Consider the following 23096-nt stretch of genomic DNA (forward strand, 5'->3'; position numbering starts at 1 on the left):
CCCCCCCCCCCCCGCCCTGCCTGCTGTGTTCCCGATACCCCGACGGATGTGCTCATGTGTGTTCCTGCTGACTCATGGAGTAGCCTGCCCGCCTCCCCGCCCGCGACACCGTGCTGGGGGATGACGCCGCCTCAAACTCCGCAAGCACTGTTGGTTGACCCTTTGGGAGGTGTCCTTATTTATTGCCAGGTGGTCTTCTCTGTGAGGTGACAGGGCTTGGGGGCAGCAGCGGGGGCAGCCACGGGGACAGGCCTCCTGATTGGGAGTAGATGGGGGGTGGGGGAGTGGGAGAGGGGGCTCTCTCTTTCCCCTGCAGAATGTTTCCTCTGCACCGCGGCCTCCTTCCTCTGCTGGGTGTTTAATGGCTGTGCATTTGCTGAGGTCCGGATCCTCTTATTAGATTGGTAAAATTAAATCCTGCAAAATAATTTTATTTAATTTAATTTATCTAGTCTCCTTCTCCCTTGCTGGTGGTGATCCTGCAGAAATTAAACGCTGCATTCCTCTAGTTTGCTGAGAACCTGCCTTAGGAAGCACTGGAGAATCTGAGGAGGGGTGGGCGGGCAGTGTTCTGGGGGACTCTGGACAGGACCTCCAGGTCAGGAGCCAGGACTGGATTGGGGTCCTCTGGCCTGGGGACACCCTCGGGGTGGTCTTCTACCTGCTGGAGCCCCTGCCCACCAGGTGCTTGGTGCTGAGACCATGTGCACCTGCAGACTGGCTGGCCCAGTCTGGCCCCAATCTGCCTGGGGACCAAACTCGGGCAGGGTGGCCTTTCTGCCAGCTGCTGTCCTGGCCCTGTGTGCAAGCCTGCCTGGCTGCAGCTCCAGTAACCACCTCCTTCAGCCTGCAGGCTGCGGGACAGGAGCTCTGGTTGACAACCCCGTGACCCCAGGACAGGGCAGGCCTGGATCCCAGCCTTCCTTGAGGAGGGTCTGTAGAGAAGAGACCCCCCTTGCCACTCATTTTCTTATTCCTGGGGGAGGTCTGGGGGCCTGGGAGGAGCCCAGCCTCCACTGTGTGTGCGTGGGGGGGGGGGTGCGGGCACGCTGAGGCTGGCACAGCCCAGGGGCTACACTCAGGCTTTGGGTTGTCTACAGGGGTTTCCCAGAGCGGGTTTCATTCTGAAGCGGATTATGAGGAGGAGGTTCCTTAGTGTCGTGTCTTTGAGGATGGCTACACAAAGTTATAGATCTCTGATTTATTGTGTGGCTCTTCAGAACATTCTGGAAACAAACGGGCACAGAGGATCTCACTGTAGGTGGGAAACAAGCCCAGGAAGCAAGGATGTGGGGAAACAGCCCCAGGAGGGAGAAGGTGGCCGTAGAGTGGCCTCACTGTGCGGGGAAGCGGGAGGAGGCCCTAGCGTCCGTCCGGAGAGCTTGGTCCCTCCGCACCTCATCAGACACCCAGCTGCCCTGGGGCAGCCCTCGGTGTGTCCTCCTTGCAGGCCCCAGGGGTGTAAGCCAGGACTTGATTTTGTTTTTTCTCCTAAAGTTCAGCTTTGTTCTTGCCCCAGCTGAAGCTTCTAAGAAAGCAACCGAAAACCAGCCCTGCTCCTGTCCGGCTCTTGGCGGGCCGTGGTGCCTGGCGCAGCCTCGCCAGCACGGGTGGCCTGAGGACAGGCAGAAAAAACTCCAGTTGTCCTCGATCCCTGGGGACCAAGATACCCTGACACCTTCGGGGGGAATAATGGTGCCTGCTCCAGGCGAGCTGGTCCGGCCCCAGCCCTGGGGCACCAGCCCCTGAGGTATGAACACAGAGTGAGCTGGGCTGGGGGCTGATGGGGATGCCCACCTGGACCCCCTTGGCAAGCCGGCCAGGTCACAGCAGATGACCTCATCTCTGGCTTATGGTGTGCTGGGCTCAAGCTGAGGCTTCACAAATATCGTCTCGTTCTGCCCCCCAGAAAGCACCCAAGGGTACATTATGACCCTGATACGCAGAACAGTGTTGGGGGCTGAGGTGTTGTCATAGGAAGTGGCCTGGCATATGGGATGAGGCCTGGCAGGAGCTAGGACTTCAACCTAGCCAGCTGGCCAGGACCCCCTTGCTGTGGGAAGGGCCAGGCCCGAGAGCCTCGCACTGTCCTGTGCTCTCTGTGTCAGATCTGGCTGCTGGCTTGCCCAGCACTGGCCAGGCAGGTCACCCCGTCATGTACAAGAGCCCCCTGTCCGGCTCAGCTGATACCACCTCACTGTCCTTGGGTTGCCTGCAACAGAAGCCAGTGGTTCTCTGGAGGCTCCCAGTGGTGGGCCCCATGGATCTGTGGAGGGGGCCTTTTTTGGGGTCCTCTCCCCTCTGCACTGTGCTGTGTGCCGCTGGGTGGCACAGCCCCTCTCTGGCTGTACCCAGCACTCGGTTAATCACCCACAAGGCACTGGGCAGACCCAGCCCTGCCCTTGCTGCACTCATGAGTGGCACCTGGCAGACTTCCTGGAGGAGGCGGCAACTAAGCAGGGACCTGTGGGTGGTGGGTCTGTTCCAGGGAGGGTGTGGCCAGGAGGACTAGAGGGCTGAGCCCCTCTCACCACCCGGCAGTGCCCAGCTCCTCGGTGCAGCCGAGTGCAGGCCATTTATGTAAATGCCCCAGTCCCCATCCTCCCTCACCATCTCCCCGAGAACCGTCATCAGCCCCATGTGGGCAGCAAGAAAGACCAGCACAAAGGCACCCCCGGAGGGGCCTCTGCGGGTAGCTCGCCGGGCGGCTTCCCCACACCTGGATTTCTTCCCACTCCCTGTTCGGCGGCTTTTTGTCTGGTCGTCGGAAGCTGAGCCCATGGTGTGTAAACAGTGAGGCACCAGATGGTCCTTTTTTCGTCTCCGGATGCCTTGGAGGGGATGCCGGGAGCGAGGGATGGAGTGGTGCTGCCTCACCTCCCCACAGGCCTGCGGCGGGCTCCTCCTGGCTTCTGCCGTCACTGCTGGGACTTCATGGGTGGTGGCGGCTGATGCTCCAGTGGGGGCAGGTAGGAAGCAGGCCCTGTCCCCTCGAGCCTCAGCCCCATCCCCTCGAGCCTCGGCCCCGTCCCCTCGAGCCTTGACCCCGTCCCCTCGAGCCTCAACCCCGTCCCCTCGAGCCTCGACCCCGTCCCTTCACACAGGTGGGATAGGTTCTTCCTGGCGGCCACAGTTGGTGGTGGACAGGGAAACTGAGGCTGGGGAGTCCCGTGGGTTGCTCCAGGGCTCACATGATTCAGAAGGTGGTGGTGTGAGCCCAGAGTGAGATGGTGCCCGTCCTCTGGAGCGGGCCTGGGTCTGGCCACAGACACTGCAGGCTGCCCCTTCCCAGAAAAGGGGTCAGTGAAGTGAAGGTCAGACACCGTGGATCCCACAGGCAGCCAGCATGGCCAGATTTCATTACTGAGCAATGGGGCTGCTGGGGAGTCACATAGGTACAGCTGAGTGTGTGCCTGGAGGAGCTGGTGACTTTGCCGTGGCCTCTGCTGGGACAGGCCGGGGGCTAGGGCTGGTCCTTGGGCTCTTGGTTGCCCCACCACAGTGTTGCCCTTTGCTTAAAGTGCCAGGCAAGGACTGGGAAGGTGGAGTGGGGAAGGACTCTGGGGCTGGACGAGCTGGGCCTGCTGCAGGGGACATGGCTCTGGGGCCCCGGGAGGAGGAGGGATGGTAGGTACCCTGGGCCCTGTGGGCTTCTGCCCCTCTTACTTCCTGCCCCCCTCACTGTCCCCTTCCCTGCCTCTTTTCTCCCCTCCCTCGTCCAGGTCCCACATCCATCCCAACCCCAGCCCCCCTCGCCCGGCCCCCGGCCGCCCTGGAGGAGAGCGTGGCTCTGCCAGCCCTGCAGACTGTTTGGAATAGTTTAAATGCTTTGACACTGGGCTCTACTGGATGGCAGGGAGGCAGTTTACTGGGTAATTCGTATGCAAAACCGCACTATAAATTTCCAGGCTGTCTCAGTTGCCGTGGCACCACGAAGCATTTCTCGGCGTACAGTACAGTATTTCTGCCATCTTTGTTTGCATTGCAGTGAGTCATCAAAAGTCTGTCTTGTACCAACACCCGGAGCCGTGCATTCCTCTGGCACCAGCACTCCACTGTTTTTAAAGCCGGGGCTGGGAGCTGGCATTTACTTGGGCGCCCAAATCAAAGGCGGCTATTCATTCCCGAGAGCTGCCTGAATGTTCGTCTGCATCCGGCCGCTTCATTGAGATGCTGTGCGCTGCCCGGGAGAGCCGGCCCGGGTGCAGCTGAGCTGCGGCCGCCGAGCCCAGCACCCCGGCTCCCTGCCCGCCTCCTCCCGTCACTCCTCCTCCTCCTCCTCCTCCTCCTCGCCCAGCTCCTCGCGCCCTCCCCACCCCGGGGCTCCCGCTCCGTTTGCTGCATTCCCGGAGCAGCTGGCGGCGGCGGGCGGGCGGGCGGGCGGGCCGGCGTGCGGGGAGCCTGCCCTGCCAGGCTGAGCGGGCAGCGTCGGGCCGCCGGTCGCAGCGGCCAAAGGTAGGTCTGCCCTGCTGGCCGGCGCTGCGGCCGGGCGGCGGCGGCTTCTCCGCAGCGGGGGCACTGCGGGCCTCCCCGGCGCGGCGCCCACCTGCCCAACTCCTGGCGCCTCTGCGGCCGCCCGCACTTTCCCCCCGCGGGACACAGCGGCCCTTTGTGCGGCCCTGCGGAGTTGGGCCAGCGCCTGCCGGCCGGGCCCGCCCCCCTTTGCAGAGTCGCACCAGATAAACAGCGGCCGGCCCGACTCCCCAGCCCTCCCGGTCGCCCGGACGCCCGAGACCCCTCTAGTCACCTGGGCTGGGACCGAGCCAGCCGTGGGGATCGGCCACCAGCGGGGCTGCGCCAGGCTCCCCGCTCCCGCCTCTGGACGTGGGTTGGGGTCCCAGCCGGCAGGACGCAGCAGGCGGGCGCGCAGCAGAGCCCCAGCCCGGGGACGTCTCTGCCGGGCAGCAGCGGAGCGGGAGTGTCGCTGAGTTCTGCAGCTTCTGCTCACTTTCCCGGCGCCCCCGGCCCCTTCCCCGGCTGCCCGTGGTGGGGGCGGGGGCAGCCTCTCAGCGAGGTGGCTCTGAGGGCAGAGAGGAGAAGGAGGGAGCTGGCACCCCCGGCAGACCCCCTCTCCCCGGGGAAGGGAGTGCGGCGCGGGCCTCCTTTGCGGGCTGCGAACTTTTTCCTGAGCAGAGCAGCTGCAGGGGACAGCCAGACGCCCCCGGCCGCGGTGGACTCGCCCCCAGCCCGTCCTGTCCCATTCTGTCCCACCGCGGTTTGCGGCCTCTGTCCCTGGTCTTCAGCCACATTGGGGTGTCAAAGTCCAGGGGTGGGTAGGAGCACCCCCAGTGGAGACTCGGCTCTGGGCTTCTGTCGACTGCAGCAGCGACCTGAGTGCTGTCTCCTCCCTCAGCCAGGGTCCCCCTGTGAGACTGTGGGGTCCCTGCTCCGTGGGTTTCTCCAGCTAGAGGGGGCAGGCTGTGCACAGGGTGGGGGGTGCACGGTCTTTCTCAGCCCTTGCAGGGGGAGGGGCGTGGAGATAGACTTGTGCAGCCGGGGAGCTGACCGTGATGTCCCCCACCACCCCCACAGATGTGCCCTACTCCGGCAGCACCGCGCTGAGAGTCTGAGGCCCACCCGCGCCCGCCCGCCCGCCATGTCTCAGATGCTGCACATCGAGATCCCCAACTTCGGGAACACCGTGCTCGGCTGCCTCAACGAGCAGCGGCTGCTGGGCCTCTACTGCGATGTGTCCATCGTGGTCAAGGGCCAGGCCTTCAAGGCCCACCGCGCTGTGCTGGCCGCCAGCAGCCTCTACTTCCGCGACCTGTTCAGCGGCAACAGCAAGAGCGCCTTCGAGCTGCCGGGCACGGTGCCGCCCGCCTGCTTCCAGCAGATCCTGTCCTTCTGCTACACGGGCAAGCTGACCATGGCAGCCAGCGAGCAGCTCGTGGTCATGTACACGGCCGGCTTCCTGCAGATTCAGCACATCGTGGAACGCGGCACCGACCTCATGTTCAAGGTGAGCTCGCCCCACTGCGACTCGCAGACCGCCATGATCGAGGACGCCAGCTCCGAGCCCCAGAGCCCCTGCAACCAGCTGCAGCCGGCTGCCACCGCCGCCCCCGCCTACGTCGTGTCTCCGTCCGTGCCCATCCCACTGCTGACCCGTGTGAAGCACGAAGCCATGGAGCTGCCGCCAGCCACCGGCCCAGGCCTGGCCCCCAAGCGCCCGCTGGAGACGGGGCCCCGGGACGGTGTGGCAGTGGCGGCTGGTGCCACCGTGGCCGCTGGCGTGGCTCCTCTCAAGCTACCCCGAGTCTCCTACTACGGGGTGCCCAGCCTGGCCACCCTCCTCCCCAGCATCCAGCAGGTGCCCTACCCCCAGGGGGAGCGGACCAGTCCGGGGGCCAGCAGCCTGCCCACCACCGACAGCCCCACCTCGTACCACAATGAGGAAGATGAAGAGGATGACGAGGCGTACGACACCATGGTGGAGGAACAGTATGGCCAGATGTACATCAAGGCCTCCGGCGGCTACGCAGGTAATGCCCAGGGCGGGGCACACACGCCTGGCTGGGAAGGTGGCGTGCCAGGGGGCTGGGATGGCTCGGGAGGATGGGGGGGCGCAGGGTGAGGTCGTGCCCAGCGTGGAGGAGGCGGCAGCAGTCCTGGATGAGAGACCGCGGGAGTTGTCACCAGCCACTGCAGCGTCGTGCACAGAAAGGCCCATCTTCCATGGGTGGATGAGGAAACCATAGGCCTCAGTGGCCCAGGGACCTGCCCGAGGGCTCGCAGGCTGGTCACTGCCTACTTAGGGCCTCAGTTTCTCCATCTGTGAAGTGCCTGGCACCTGGGGGTCCCTGCCTCATCCCCTTTAACCTCAGCCTTCTCCTCACCCCGTAAGGTTTTGCTTTTTGTCCCACTCGCATGAGGTGAGACCCGCTGTGCCTGTCCCATCTCCCTGCCTGCCACCACTCAGGCCCAAAAGTGCCTGCTGAGCTGAATGAGTGGCCCCCAGTCCTTTCTTTTCTTTCTTTTTTTTTTAGGCAGGCTGGTCCCCCTTTTGCAACCTGTACGCCCAAGATGCCCTAATTTGAGATGCCAGCATTATAGACTGGGTTATAGTCCCTGTGACTGTTGAGGATTTACTGGGCGGAGGGTCCTGCAATTACTGCCCAGGATCGAGTGTCTCTCCAGTCCAGCAGTGTTCCTGGGCTGGCTGCCTGCACTGATGTGCACGTGTGGCCCGTGTGCAGAGGGTGGACCTGGACACGGTGCTGGCGGTGGGCGGCCACCCTGGGGGCAGTGTGGGGCTCTTTCCTCCCCCCACCCGCTGTGTGTCCTTTCTCACTGATGGGACGCTGCCTCCCCGACATAGGGCTGGCCCATCAGTGGTGGGGGGCGCAGAGGGAGCCAGGAGCCCCCACCAGCTGGTGCCCTTGGGAGAGCTGGATTCCTCTGGAGGAGCAGCTGTGGCTGCAGAGCAGATGCAGAGTCTCTGCCTGAGCTTTGGCCACCCTGGCTCCCTCCCAGAGCCTGCAGGAGAAATGACTGCCCTTCCACCAGGTGTTCTGGGCTCCATAGTTTTTTCTCAGAACTCACGACTTTATTTAAATGGGTGTTGTATTTGTGTGAATTCTAGGGAATGCTAGCTCACAGACCTCCTAGATCTGGGCTTCACAGCTTTTGTTTTCTTCTAGTGGTAGTGGGTAGGGCTTGAGGTTCCCTGATACCAAGAAACATGCCAGCCACTGAACTGGCCCTTCCAGAGCCCAGAGAGCATGCGGCTCCGGCTCAACACCAAGGACGTGCAGGGTGTAACTGCTCATGCACCCAGCATGGGCTGCGGCCTCCGGGGAATCTGCCCTGTGTGCAGTTTCCTCTGCCCCTGCTGACAGCTGCCAGGGGAGGCAGGGGAGAGCCAGGGGCAGCTGGGGAAGGCTCCCAAGACCCTCCAACCCAGGGACCACAAGGCTTCAGGCAGGGGCTCTGTCACTGGGCCGCAGTCCCAGGGCAGACTTGGTGGCAGGCTGGTTAACCCCAATTACCCCTGAGGACTCTACTCCAGGGTACTGGCCAGATGGGGCTCCCTGGACAGGTTAGGGCAGAGTCAGTGCCAGGGGCAAGGGGTGCACCACAATGCCAGGAACGGACCCCAGTCTCCAAATGGCTCTGCAGGGTCCTCCCTGCAAAGCCCCGCCCTGATCCAGTGTGACCTTGGGCTGTGGCATGTTGGAACAGCGTGAATAGGGCAGCATTGCTGGGGGAGCAGGGTGCATTCGGGTGGCTCACCATGTGCACCTGGCCCTTGGTGTTGGGTCAGCTGAAGCCCTTGTCTCACCTGGGCAGGGACAGTCCACCTACCTTGACAGATTTTCTGAGGAGCCAATGGGATGGGGGCCATGAAAAGGCTTTGCAGAGCGCTGGGCATGTTGCCAGGTGGGGGTCAGGAGCCAAGCTGCCCTGAGCCGCATGGCAGGCCTTCTGGCCTGCTCCCCCCACCCCTGTATTCAGAGACAAGGGGCAGAAACCCCACCCAAGGCTGTGTTCCTGCAGGGGCTCAACCATGCCTTGGGTGACACAGAAGAGTACCCCACCTGACCCACCTGTCCCTGCCACGCTTTTCTAGGGTGTCAGCAGTGGGCCATGTGGGGGAAAGCTGGGTGACAGAGGGGACATGGGGCTGGCCTTGTCTCTAGCCGGCCTGCTATGTAGTTTGGCTCAGGATGCCACAGTCTGGGTTTCCTTGTCGTGGTTTTTCTCTCCAGCAAGCCCTTAAGTGGGGCAGAGAAAGGGGGTGTGTGATTTCTTGGTTAAAATCTAGGTTATTGGCAGTGACGTCGCCAGCATCACTGGGTGTGCTGGGGGAGGGAGACTTTGGGGTGAGCAGGATGGAGGGACCTGTCCCCAAACACGGAGCTGCCCCTTGTGTGCTGGCTCCCTGGGGGTCTCTCTTGGTGCACTGGGGCCTGGCCTCGTCTGGGGAACACACTTACTTTTACTCAGGGGGCCAGCAGCCTGCTGCCCCTTGCCCAGCCTGACCAGGAACTGGGAAGATGCTGTCTTTCAACTGGTAGACACCAGAATGTTCTCAGGTGCCTCCTGCAATGAGTCCCTTCTGCTTTCTGGCCTCTGTTTCCCCACGTGTCAAGTGAGAGGTTAGCTTGGCTGACTTTCAGGGGTCTTTGAAACAACACCCACCCCCACTCTCATTAAGGACCATGCACAGCTTGTCCTGTGAAGTCAGCCTCTTGTTTTGGAAATGAATCGTAGTGTCACCGAGAAAGTTGGTTGCCTTTTGGTCCCCAGCAGCTCCTCTGTCTGTTTCTACCTCTGCCTCCTGCTGCCCCTCCATCAGATGGAGCCGCCACCTCCGATCTATCGAGTTTCCCATCGAAGGACATTTAGGTAGTTTCCAACTTGCTGCTGTTGGGAGCGATGCTCCAAGAGGGCCCTGCGGGGGACGAGTGCTGTGCAGATGGTCTGAGCCCAAGCCGCTACCTCTGCAGCAGGCAGGGCTGCTTTCTCCTGGCCCCGAGGGTCTACCTGCCACCCTGCAAGGTACGATAGGGCACACTTCTTACCCACTGGAAATGCCCACGCCAACGCTGTGCCCCTCAGCCCAACAGCGAGGTCTTCCAGGGAGTGCGGCACACCCACAGGTGTGCATGTACACACACATGCGCAAGTGGGTGCTGCATCCCTAGCTGGAGGTCATGACACATCTGCCTCTGGCCCCACCTGATGCAGGGGCGTGTCGGAGGCCAGCAGCCCAAGAGTAGGAGGCTGATGCCAGGCAGAGAGCCCCAGGCCTGGGTGTGGACAGCAGGGAGTGCAGACAGTGCCGTGGCCTGAGCAGTGTCCCCCTCTCCTCCTTCCTGGCCTCCCTGGTCCTCTCTTGCCTCCTGTGTCTCCTCTCCTTCCCCTCGAGGGTCTGGCACGGTGCCAGGTTTCCTCTGTCCCCAGGGCAGGGGAACTGCCCCAGTCAAGGCAGTGGACCTTGGAGGGGTTGCTTCCTGGCACTGGGCAGGGGACAGGGCTCCCTGGCCCACTCAGAGGTGTGTTCCCATTGTCTCCCCTAGTTCACGGGTTCCTCGGGCATATCTGGACCCATAGGTCTGTGTGGTGGGTGCCTAGATGGGCATGGCTGATGCCCTCGCCTGGGGGAGACACATGGCACGGGGCCCTGGGCAGCTGCTTCATCAGGGTTGGGGTGGTCCACGTGCTACAGCAGGTGGCCCTTGTGCCCTGGCAAATGGGGTTGGGGGATAGGAAGACTGAGTCGACAGAGGGCACGTGGGGGGTGGGGTTAGTACCAGTGCCAGCGTGGGCCCGTTCTCCTGTCCTCTGGTGGAGGTGCTCAGCTGGCCATGTCTTCGTGCCCTCGGCAGTGACCATGGTGGCAGATGTTTGATCTCAGCGCAGATCCTGCTTTTGGCAGATGTCTGAGCTAGGCTCACCTTGTGTTCGCACCCGTCATGTGTTTACACGATAACCCTTCCTGGAGAAAACGAGCCTGGCCACGTGCACTCTGACTTCCCCACTCCCTCCAGGGGCCACCCGGCTCCCCCCAGCTCTGCTCCCTGTCCCCTGCTTGCCACTGCTGCAGGAGGGGGAATCAGGTGTCCAGCTCTGTGGGGCTGTCCCCTAGGGCTGCGCAAACTTGGGGAAAGTTGGGACCACTCATCAGGGCCTGTGACAGCCCCCGATGTGGCTCTGCCCAGCTGTCCCAGCGCCTGGGAGTGACCCGGTCTGCCTCTCCCACTCTGCCCTTGTGTGCAGAAGCTGCATCGGCCCCCAGTGTGTCCAGGGAAGAGGGGAGCGGCTGGAATCCCGCTCCAGACTTGTGTGGCTGTTGCTGCTCTGCAACACGGAGCCTGGGTGGCCATGGGACTCCCGTCTAGCTGGTCTTGCTGGTGGCTGCCACCCTTTGCAGCACAGCGCCATCCACAAGTCCTGCTTGGTCAGCGAGTGGAATGCCTGCTGGAGGCCGCTTCTGCCAGCAGCTCAGAACTCCAGGGCTATCTCCTGGGTTCCCAAGGAGGAGGGCGAGGAGGGTCCTTCAGTCCCCCTCCCCAGCCCACGCTGCCTTCTGACTGGGGCAGAGACAGGTCCACACTGCTGGAGCCCAGCCTGACCCTGGTGGGGCTTCGGGAGCAGGGGTGCTTTTGTCCCTGGCCTGGATAGAGTGGGGCCCAAGAAGAAGCCCCAAGCAGAGGTGGGGGGAGGTAGGAGGTGCTGCTGGGGTGGTGAGGGACCCCTCCCTTTTAAACGGCCAATGCCTGGCAGCTCGGGCCAGGCAAGGAGGTGCCAGCCCTGGTGCACCTCTCCTACCAAGCACTGAAGTGGCTGGCCTCGGGCTGCCCTCGTGGACACTGCAGGTGCCATCCCACAGTCCCATGGAAGCCTCTGGTGCGGCCTCCCTGGATTGCTCCGGCCACCTGGTCCTCAGCCTCTGCTCGAATGGGTACAGGGCAGAGTGCTCCCATGCAGCCTCCCGAACCTCAACCCCCCGAACTCCCTGAGATTTCTTCTACTGAAGCGAGTTTTGTTGAGATATAATTTACATCTGATAAAACGGCCACCTGGAGCTGGAGGCCGCTCCCACAAATGGAGTCTGTGTGTGGACGTGTTTCCTTCCTCTCAGGTAAATAATGAGCAGTGGAGCTGCTGGGTCACACGGTAGGTGTGTGTTTAACTTCTGACGGCCACACAGTCCCCCCAAGTGGCTGGTAACTTCGCACTCCCACCCCAGCGGTGACAGTTCCTGGCACTCCATAGCAGCACTGAGGACTCCCCATGGGTCTTCTCCCCTTCAGCCGTCCTGGTAGGTGCAGCGTCAGCCACTTGACTGTCATGTCAGTTTTCGTTTCCCAGGTAGTCAGTAATGAGGAGCATCTTTTCATGTGTTAAATAGTCATACTTATAGCTTCTATTGTGATGTGTTTCTTTAAATCTTTTGCCCAGTTTTTTAATAATTGGGTTTTTTTTTTTAAAGATGACCAGTAAGGGGATCTTAACCCTTGACTTGGTGTCCCCGTGGCCTCGGTGTTGTCAGCACCACGCTCACCCAGTGAGGTCACCGGCCATCCCTATATGGGATCGGAACCCGTGGCCTCGGTGTTGTCAGCACCGCACTCACCCAGTGAGCTCACCGGCCATCCCTATATGGGATCGGAACCCGTGGCCTCGGTGTTGTCAGCACCGCACTCACCCAGTGAGCTCACCGGTCATCCCTATGTGGGATCGGAACCTGTGGCCTCAGTGTTATCAGCACCAACACTCTCCCAAGTGAGCCACGGGCCGGCCCTAAAAATTGGATTTTAAAAGTTCCCTATATGTATTAGTCCGTTTCTGTTGCTTATGACAAAATACAAATCTATAAGAAAACAAAATTTATTGCCTACAGTTTTAGAGGCTGGGAAGTCCACCATCTAGGGAACAACACATCTACCTGGTGAAAGCTTTGGTGGTGGCAACAGTGACCCAGGGATCTCAAGATGGTGGAGCAGAGAGACTAACCTCCTCATGTGCTCTCCTTTTAAAGCCCTCAGAACCCCACCCCTGACCACTGTTATTAATCCATTCACTAGGCAGGTCCTCAGAATCTAATCACCTCTTTAAGACCTCACCTTTCAATTACCGTAATAGGATTTCCCACCCTCGGCAGTTAAGTGGGGATTTAAGCTCCAGTAAGGCTGGAGCATCCAGTCTGCAGCACTATATAATTTGCAAACAAGTCCTTTGTCAAATATATATATTGCAGATATTTTCTCCTAGTCTGAACTGCCTTTTTTATTATCTTAATGGTATCTTTCAAAGACCAGAAGTTTTAAATTTTGATGAAGATCAGTTATTAATGTTTTATTTTATGGCTGGTGCTTTTTGTGGCCTGTTCAAGAAATCTTTGTCTACCTAAAATTCTCAGTTTTTGTGTATGTGTGTTTTCTTTTGGACGTTTTATATTTTTGCTCCTATGCTGGGGTCTGTGGTTTATTTTGAGCTCATTTGTGTGTAAGGTGTGAAGTAAGGGGAGAGGCGGGTGCATTTTTTCCATGTAGACATCCAGTTGCTCCAGGACCATTTCCCCATTGAATTACCTTCGCACCTTCGACCAGAATCAATCAAGTGTGTACATGCAGGCCTATTTCTGGATTCTATTCTGTTCCATTGATCTGTGTGTCTGTGCTTGTGCCAAACACCCCACCCGTTTGCTTAACTGTAGCTTTAAATAAGTCTTGAAGTCAGGTGGTGTAAGCTCTTCCAACTTTTTCTTATTCAAAATTGTTTTTGCTATTTTAGGCCTTTGCTGTTTGTTGATTTATAACTAAAAGACTGCTGAAATGTTGATTAGTGTTGCATTAAGTCTATAGATCAGTTTGGGAAAAATTGCCCCTTTTACAATACTGAGACTTCTAATCCACGAACACAGTAGATCTCTCAATTGCTCTCAGCTGCAATTTCTAGTTTTCAGTATATGGATATTATTCGTGTACATAACAGCTTTATTGAGGTATAATTCACAATGTCATACCATTCACCCATTTAAAGAATATAATTTGGTAGTTTTTAGTGTACTCAGTTTTGCAACAATCACTGCAGTTGGTTTTAGAACATTTTTGTTCTCCCCCGAAGAAGCCCCGTGCCTTTCAGTTGCTTCTGTTTCCCCTCACCCCTCTTGTCCCTTCTCCATAGGCCACCCGCTCTGGGCACTTCCAACAAGTGGAAGCACACAGTGTACAGTCTTTTTGTGACCAGCTTCATTCCTTTGCCATTAAGGCTCATCCGTGTTGAAGAATGTATTAGTGCTTCGTTTTTTTTTTGCTAAATAAAATCCCATTGTATGGGTGAAACACTATTTGTCAGTTCACTAGTTGATGGGCATTTGGAGTGTTTCCACTTTTTGGCTATTATGAGTGATGCTGCTATGAACATTCACATACAAGTTTTTGCAGACATGTATTCATACATTATATATCATACTCAGGAGTGGAATTGCTGGCATGACATATTTTTTGCACGTATTTTTCCTTTCTCATATTTTGTTTAATTTGGTACTTTCGTGGACTATATTGTTTGTAATTTTATTTTTCTTATTTTATTTTCATTTATTTACTTTTGTTTTTTGCGACTGGCCAGTACAGGGATCCAAACCCTTGAGCTTGGTGTTACAACACCGCCCTTTAACCAACTGAGCTAACCAGCCAGCCCATAATTTTACTTTTCAATTGTTGTTAGTATGTAGGAATAAAATTGATTTTTGTACTCTGACCTTGTAGCCTACAACCTCGCTATACTTAGTAGTTAGTTCTGGTAGCTTTCCTTTGAACTTTCTACATGCACCATCATGTTGTCATGAATGAAGACTGTTTTACGGCTTTCCTTTCAATTCGTGTGCTTTTATTTCTGGATCTCCACTCCAGGCTGGATGGAAGTGGTGAGGACAGACAGGCCTTCCTGCCAGGTGCTCAGTCTCGGAGGAAAATGTCCTGCTGCTCACTGCCACGTACCTGCAGCTTTTGCACAGATGCCTTTACCAGTTTCTGGAAGTTTTCATCTCCTGAAGGGATTTCTCCTTAACTTTGTTAATATGGTGTACTGCATTATCGCATCAGTTCCCGTTCAGATGCCAAAGTGCCCTTGCGTTCCTGGGATAGACCTCACTTGGTCTTTATGTATTACTGTTATTTGTATATTTGCTATAGATTATATAGATTACAGATTCGATTTGCTAATATTTCTGAAGGAATTTAGCCTCTGTGTTCATGAAGGTCACTGACCCGTAGTTTACCTGTCTTCATCCGACTGTGGCACCAGGATAACACTAGTCTTGGGTTCTCTTCTTTATTTTTGGAAAGAGTCTGTGTAGGTTTGATATTACATCTTTCTTAAGTGTTTGATAGAGTTCATTCACCAGGGAAGCGACTTGGGCCTAGAGTTTGTTCTTAATTGTGGGAAGATTTTTAATTACCAATTTATTGTAGTTACCAGTATTATTACCAGTTACAATTTACTGTCATTGCCAATGTTACTTTAGATACAGAACCGTTCAGATTTCCTCTCATCTGGTTGCAGTCTGTTTGGCTATTCACGCAGCCCCTCCAGCTTTCCCACACTGAGTACTCACAAGGTGCTGCCTCCTTCCATGCTTTTCTCTTAACCCATGGTGTCTTGAAGTGCACCTGTGATCGGTGGCATGTGGTTGCGATTTGCGTTTTTCTCCAGTTTGACCATCTCCCTTATCCTTGGAGTCTTTTGATCATGTATGTTTGTAGTTTTCGATGGTGTAAAATTTAAGTCTGCCGTCTTGCTGTTTATTTGCTCTGTCTTCTCTTTTTCCTCTCATCCTGTGTGCTTCTTTACTAGGTACTTTCTAGTCTTCCTTTTTGGCTCCACTGTTAACCTACTAGTTGCTGCTGCTCTGCTGCATCGTTCAGCGATTGCTCTGAAGTTTTCAAATGTGCTTGACCTCAGTCTGCTTTCCAGTTACACCATGACCCCCAGGTACAGCTTGAGATTCGTAAAACCGTGTATTTTCACTTTCCTCCTCCAATCCTTTTTTATATGCTATAAGCTGTATATGTTATTATTTTTACCCTAAACAGTTATCTTTTTCTACTTTTAGTCATTTTTAAAATTTGCTCTTTGGTGTATAGTTCTCTGAGTTTAAACAAATGCAGATAGTGACGTCGTCACCTCCACATCAAGCTATGGAACGATTTTGTCTCCCTGAATTCAGCCTGCCCTGTTGTAGTCATTTCTGCCCTCCCCGCGCAAGCACCCATCGGTCTGTTTTCTGTCATGTAAATGGAATCACACGGAGTATGTGCCTTTTGATCTGAATGTGTTTGAGACTCACGCCTGTTGAGTGCACAAACATTTAACCCTTTCTATGGCTTTGTGAGTAGGATTCCCTTGTATGCTATACCAAAATTTGTCCATTCACCAGTTAAAGGACATTAGGTTTTTCGTAATTATGAATTAAGCTGCTAAAAACATTTGCATACAGGTTTTTATATGCACTTAAGTTTTTATTTCTCTTGGGTGAATTAACCTCAGCGTAGGATCGCAGGTCATGCGCTAAGTGCATGTTTAACTTTATAAGACATTGCCTAAACGGTTTTCCAAAGCCATTCTCTCATTTTATTTTTTAATTATTTTTAGTTCTGTCATTTTACATTGCAGCCAACAGCACTTGAGAGTTCCAGTTGCTCTGCATTTTCACCAGCATCAGTTTTGTCTTTTTTTCCTTTCAGCCACTCTAGTAGGTCTGAAGTGGTATTTCATTGTGGTTTTATTTTGTATTTCTGCCATGTCTAATGATGTTCAACATTTTTCATGTATTTATTTGCCATCCAAATATCTGCTTATTTATGGATTTGGGTTTAAAATTGAGGTCTGTGGCCCATTTTGTGGTAATTTTTGTATAAGGCATGAGGTATGGGTCAAGTTTTGGGGGTTTTCGTGTGAATGCTCAATCCAGTTTTCATTTGAAGAAATTTTAAAAATGAAAAAAAAAAAAAAGCAAACACTCATGTGTTTGCTCACAGACTCACCTTGTCCAGCTCTTCATACCTAGTACAGATTGAAGTGTCTACCTGGTCTCCTCCTCCTTCTGCCTGAGAATTTCCTTTAGTGTTTCTGATAGTCCTATTCTAAACTAGTGATGAATTCTGAAAAATTATAAACATGTCTTTTTTTCACCTTTATAAAAAAAAAAATCTGCCTTATTGAGGTGTAATTTACGTACAGCACAAGTGATCGATTTGTTGTCGCCATTTTTTTAAGGATATTTTTGCTGGGTATAGAATTCTAGGTTGGCAGTTATTTTTCACTTTGGTGCTTTAAAGGTGGCATTCTCCTGTATTCTGGATTGCCCAGGAAGTCATAGTTCTCCATATTTGTATTCCGCTGTGCCTTTTCAGGCTGCTTTTATCTCTGGTGTTCAGAAATTTGATTGTTATGTGCCTTTGAGTAGTTTTCTTTGGTTCTGCCTAGGATTTGTTGAACTTTTTGGACGTGTGCACCTACACTTTTTTAAAAATCAAAATTGGGATTTTTTTTTACCATTATTTGTCCAAATATTTTTGTGCCTCGCCCCCCAGAACTCCAATTAAGTATGTTTTTGTCACCAAGGCTCTGTTTAATTATTAATGATTTAGCATTTTTCTTCTCTAGGCTTTAGATAGAATAATTCCTACAGTGATGTCTTCATGTTCACGGATCTTCTTTTCTGCAAGTCTATTTTGTTCTTCTACGGACTTTTCATTTTCCCCCTCACTGAGGTCCCATTTTGCATTGTAATACTCTGGTCATGTTGATAATAACCAGTTCAAAGCCTTTGTCTGCTAATGCCCTCATTTCATTTCTTGGTCTGTTTCTGTGACTGACTTTTCTCCTCTTTAGGATCACCTTTTTGTGGTTCTTCATGTGTCTGCTGATTTTCTCATAGGTGTTGGACATTGTGGATGTCACATCATTAAGCATCCATAATTCATTTTCTTGGGTCACTCATGGTGATGTTAAAAGTAACTTCAGTAATGAGTAACGATGTCGATCACCTTTTCATTGACATATGAGCCATTTGGATATCCTCCTTTGTGAGGTGTCTGTTTAGATATTTTGTCCCACTTTTTTGCACAATGAGTCTTTGTCCTTTTCTCACAACTTTGTGTGTGCTCTCTGCTCTCTGGATCGGCAGCCTTTGCCAGTTGTCTCAAATACTGTCCTTGACAGCAATGGTTTTTTCCTGGTCCAGTGTTCAGTGCCAAATCACACATTGCATCTCATGGTTACTCTCTTTATTCCCTTTGGCCCTCGTATTCTAGAATAGTTTCTCACCCTTTATCTTTTAGGATGCTGATCTTTTTGAAGAGCACAGTTCAGTTATTTTGTAGAACACCCCTCTGTTTGGGTTGGTCAGGTTCTGTCTTGTGGTTAGTTTTAGGTTGGGCATTTAGACTGCAGGTCAGCAGAGGCGACGTGTCCTCCTCAGTGCCTCATGTCTGCAGCATGGGACACCAGTTCAGCTCAATACTGGTGATGTTACCTTTGATGACCCTGGTGCAGGTGGCCTCTGCCAGGGAGTCACTGTCTCCTCCTTTGTGAGAAGAGGGTGTGCAAATATCTTGTGCATCATCAACCTTTCACCATTAGTTTTAGTATTTATTGGTCATTCCTGCTTGAATTGATTACTACTATGATGGTTGCAAAAATGGTGATTCCTAAACTTACAATTCCCACATTTATTAGATAGTCTTTTGTAGGAAATAGCATCCCAATACTCCCCACTGATATTTTATTCCCTCATTTATTGCTATTATTTATTTACTGTAAGTGTAGAGTTTTTTGTTGTTTGGCGGCTGATTGGCACAGGGATCAAAGCCTAGACGATGGTGTTATCAGTACCACATTCTATCCAACTGAGCTAACCAGCCAGCCCTGTTTTTGTTTTTTGGGTTTGTTTTTTTGTTTTTAAAGAATTTTCTTCTTACTTGTTCAGCAAAATATTCCAGGCTCATCTTACACTTTCTGCTCTGCCAGTCCTGGAATCAGTTATTTTTCCTTTTAGTGGGGAGTAGTTTTTAGAAACCAAGATTTCGGTGCTAGGTTTTTTTATTGTTACTGGGGTGTGTTTGTTTTTATAACCTTTTAGCAGTCAGAGCTAGGAATTTATATATTTAAAAACCGTGAGTTCATACTGATATCTCCAAAATCAATTGGCACCCTAGAGCTCTTCCTAGCCTCCTTCTCTTCCTTATGTGTGTTTTTCTCCTCTAATAGTTAAGATTATGACTCTATCTTTTCTTATTAAAGCCTTTTAGATCTGTAGTAATTGATTTGTGAATGTGGTGTGATATAGGGCTCAAGATTCATTTTTTCCCTATAACTTTCCAGTTGAACTACCACTTTTTACTGAGAAGACCGTCTTTTCTACCACCGCAGCGCACTGTCCCCTTGCTGTACGTGACACCTTGCTCAGGTGTCTGTAGAGTGTATGAATTCACACCTGAACTCTGTTCTGTTTCCTTGTTCTTTTTGTTTATTCCCGTGCCCAATACACATTTTCTTACTTTCTCTGTGGTCTAAATCTTTCAGGTTTTTGTTCCTATGCCTGCCTTGTCTTGGTTATTTTTTGCATTTTCATATGATTTTCAGAATTAGGTTTTCAAATGCCACGAAAAAACCCCTGCTGGGATTTGGTTGGGATTGCAGTGACTGTAGATCAGTCTGGAGTGATCTGACATCTTCACAGTGTTGTGTCTTCTAATCCATGGACATGGTTTATCTCTCCATTTATTTATGTCTTTTTCAGTTTTGCTTGGGAATATTTTGTAGTTCTCTGCATTAGGCTTATTCCTAGAAATTCATTTTTGTTTTGATTACATAATATTAAAGTTTCTTTTTTTCTTTGTTTCTCTGTTGCTAATATACAGACACAAATTCACATTAGATTATTTTAAAAATCTGGTCACCTTACTAAACTAACTCATTTACTACTAGCTTAACAACAGGTTCTTCTGGATTTTCTACATATGCAATCATGTCATCTGCTAACCATGATAATTTTATTTCTTTATTTCTAATCTTAACTTTTTATTTCCTTTCTTACGTCATTGAACTGGTCAAAACATCTTGTACATCCTTGTCTCATTTCCAAACTCAGGAAAAGCATTCAGTTTTCCGTCTTTATGTAGGATATTTGCTCTCAGTCTTATTGTGATACATTTTATCAGATTAAGGAAATTCCTGTCATTTCTTAGGTTGAGAAGGTTTTTTTCCCCTGTAAATAAGTGATTAATTTTAACAAAAGCTTTTTCCCTAAATATTTGAAATGATCTTTTGGTTTTCCTCTTCTACACTGTTAATGTGCTTAATTACAGTGATTACTTTTTCAAATATTAGAACAACTGTGTTCCTGGAATAAATTCAAACTAGTAGTGATGTAGTATCCTTCTGCATTCCTCTGGATTTAACTCGCTACTATTTTTTTTCCCTTTTTTGGGCTGCTCTCCTGAAGTGTGAGGTCCTCTTCAGTGTGCATCTCTTGGAAGGGGGCCTCAGACAGGAAAGCCAGGTGGAATGCCAGGTGTCCAGCAGCTGCCAAACACAGGGGACAGCCCCTCTCTGGCCAGACGCTCAGCACCAAGCACAGGATGCTGCAGAGGTTGGTCCTCCTACCCTCAGTTGTCCCAAGTGCCAGGCCTGAACCCTGGAAAACCTGTTAAACAGCTGCCCCTACACAGCCAACACTTGCCACGGTGGGTGTGGTGCAGGTGCCCAGATCCCCAGTGTGAGAGGAGGTGGAGACTTGGAGACAGGGCTTGGGGGCAGTGGTGCAGGCCAAGTGGGTTAAATCGGTTCAGTGAGTGGCGGCTGGCCGTGTGGAAGGAGCCTGTGCTTTTATTGTCTAACAGTTTCTTTAGGATGTTTGTGTCATGTTCACTGGAGAGATTGCCCTCTCATTTTCCTTTAAGATAATGTCCGTGTTTTGATATCAAGATTATCTGGCCTCATAAGATGAATTGAGAATTATTTTCCTCTATTTTTTTTTAATAATCTGGAACAGTTTGTATAATACTGTGCTATTTTTTTTTTTTTTTTGTCCTTTTCATGACCGGCACTCAGCCAGTGAGTGCACCGGCCAGTTCTATATAGGATCCGAACCCGCGGCGGGAGCGTTGCAGCGCTCCCAGCGCCGCACTCTACCAAGTGCGCCACGGGCTCGGCCCATACTGTGCTATTTTTTTTCTTTAATGTTTGAAAGAATTTACAGTCAAAGCTGTTTAGGGGCCGAGCCCGTGGCGCACTCGGGAGAGTGCGGCACTGGGAGCACGGGCGACGCTCCCGCCGCGGGTTCGGATCCTGTATGGGAATGGCCGGTGCACTCACTGGCTGAGTGCCGGTCACGAAAAAGACAAAAAAAAAAAAAAAAAAAAAAAAAAGTATTTAAATGGGCCGGCCCGTGGCTCACTCGGTAGAGTGCGGTGCTGATAACACCAAGGCCACGGGTTCGGATCCTATATAGGGATGGCTGGTTTGCTCACTGGCTGAGCGTGGTGCTGACAACACCAAGCCAAGGGTTGAGATCCCCTTACCGGTCATCTTTTTTAAAAAAAAAAAAAAAAAAAAAGCTGTTTAGGTCAGGAGTCTTTATAGGGAGACATTTATTTAGGTTCTTTTTTGGGGGTGGGGGCAGCCCGCTAGTACAGGGATGAAACCTGGACCTTGGTGTTATCAACACCACACTCTAACCAACTGAGCGAACCGGCCAGCCCTATATTCATTTTTTTATGCAGCTGCAGGACAAGTTCAGATTGTCTATTTCTTCCCGTGTCAGTTTTGGTAAGTTGTGTTTTTCTAGAACTCTGTCAGCTTTGTCCAATGCTCAGATTTATCGATGTGGAGTTGCACTGATGTTCTCTGAAGGTCTTCCTGACATCTGCAGCAGGAACGGCACCCCGTGACCATGAGCACGCCTGTCCTATGGCCTGTTTGGCCACAAACTGAGGATGGTGTGTATTTCTTTTTTTTTTTTAAAGATGACCAGTAAGGGGATCTCAACCCTTGGCTTGGCGTTGTCAGCACCACACTCAGCTAGTGAGCTAACTGGCCATCCCTATATAGGATCCGAACCTGTGGCCTTGGTGTTATCAGCACCACACTCTCCCGAGTGAGCCACGGGCCAAATTTCTCAGCCTTTTCAGACATAAGCACTTAGGGCTATACGATTCCTAATCAGCATGGCTTGATTCTATCCACTACATTTTGATATGTCATATTTTCATTATCATTTGGATAAAAGTATTTTCTAGTGCATTGTGATATTTTTCCCCCTGGGGCCCTCGTGTTATGTAGCACTGTTGCTTAGTTTCCAAACATGTTCGGATTTTCTGGTCACTCTTTTTGGTGTTTGTTTGTTTGTTTTGCAGCTGGCCACTACAGGGATGGAACCCTGGACCTTGGTGTTATCAGCACCATACTCTAACCCACTGAGCTAACCGGCCAGCCCTGGTCATCCTTTTTGTTATGATTTCTGAATGAAATCCCCTGTGGTCCTAGAAGATGTTCAGACCACTTCAGTGCTGTGGAGTTTGTTGAGACCAGCTTTATGCCCCTACATAAATGTTCCATATGCTCTGGAAAAAAATCGCATTGTTCAGCTTAATAAGTATTGCACCAATAATTAAGGCAAATAGGGTATATTCTTTCAGATTTGTTTTCATCTTTTTGTGTTGGCTGCAGAGATGTGTGTGTTAAAATCTCTGAGTATAATTGCAGAGTTGCCCGTTTCTCCTTTAACTGCTAGTTACGTTGGATGCATGTTAATTTCGGACTTGTTTTATCTTCCCGTTGAATTGATTTTCTTATCATTATAAAATATTCTTTTTAATGCTAGTGATATTTCCTGCTTTAAAATCTACTTGGCCTGATACTAACATACTGCCCAGCTTTCTTGTTTGATGTCGACACGTACATCTTTCCCTGTATTTTACTTGTATCCCCCCTTGGTCTTTTTGTTTAAGGTCGTCTCTTGGGTTTTGTTTTTTTGTCCAGTCTTGACAACCTTGGATTTTTTTTTTTTCTTTTTTTTTAAAGATGACCGGTAAGGGGATCTTAACCCTTGACTTGGTGTTGTCAGCACCACGCTCTCCCAAGTGAGCAAACCAGCCATCCCTATATAGGGTCCGAATCCGTGGCCTTAGTGTTGTCAGCACCACACTCTCCCGAGTGACCCACGGGCCGGCCCTAAACTTGGATTTTTAATTGGAGTATTTAGTCCACTTTCATTTAGTGTAATTCCTGACTTCTTTGGGTTGAATCTACCATCTTACCAGTCATTTTCCACTTGTCCTCCGTGATCTTCTGCCGTTTCCTTTTTTCTTGCTTCGTTTAGGCTAATCAAGTATTCTATTTTGTCTTTTTCCCCCTTGGATGCTTATTATAAGTTTTTACACTGTTCTTTTAGGGGTCAGAGAGTTCACACTCACCTGGGCCCGCACCCGCCTTCCGTCGGAGTGTTCCACTCTCGCCCCACGGTGCAGAGACCTCATCACACCACGTGCGCTCGCCTCCTGCCTCTCGGCCGCTGCTGTCCTGTTTGTTAATTCTGTGCCCTTTTTAAGCTCAACCAGACATGTCGTTTTAAATAG

At 52.0% G+C, this 23096-nt stretch overlaps 1 protein-coding gene across 5 annotated transcripts in view; it reads left to right on the forward strand.

Moving 5' to 3' along the window:
- NACC2 (NACC family member 2) overlaps positions 1-23096 on the forward strand; it is an 82108-nt gene that overhangs the window by 40842 nt on the left and 18170 nt on the right. For all 5 annotated transcript variants that reach the window (XR_010022172.1, XM_063082040.1, XM_063082041.1 and 2 more), the window contains exon 2: positions 5533-6485. Coding sequence is in view for 4 of the 5 variants with exons in the window: in XM_063082040.1 (XP_062938110.1) it covers positions 5533-6485 (953 nt within the window). In the remaining variant the exon portion in view is untranslated. The remainder of the gene's footprint in view (positions 1-5532; positions 6486-23096) is intronic.

The sequence above is a fragment of the Cynocephalus volans genome, chromosome 17, assembly GCF_027409185.1.
Source record: "Cynocephalus volans isolate mCynVol1 chromosome 17, mCynVol1.pri, whole genome shotgun sequence".
Lineage (NCBI taxonomy): Eukaryota > Metazoa > Chordata > Mammalia > Dermoptera > Cynocephalidae > Cynocephalus > Cynocephalus volans.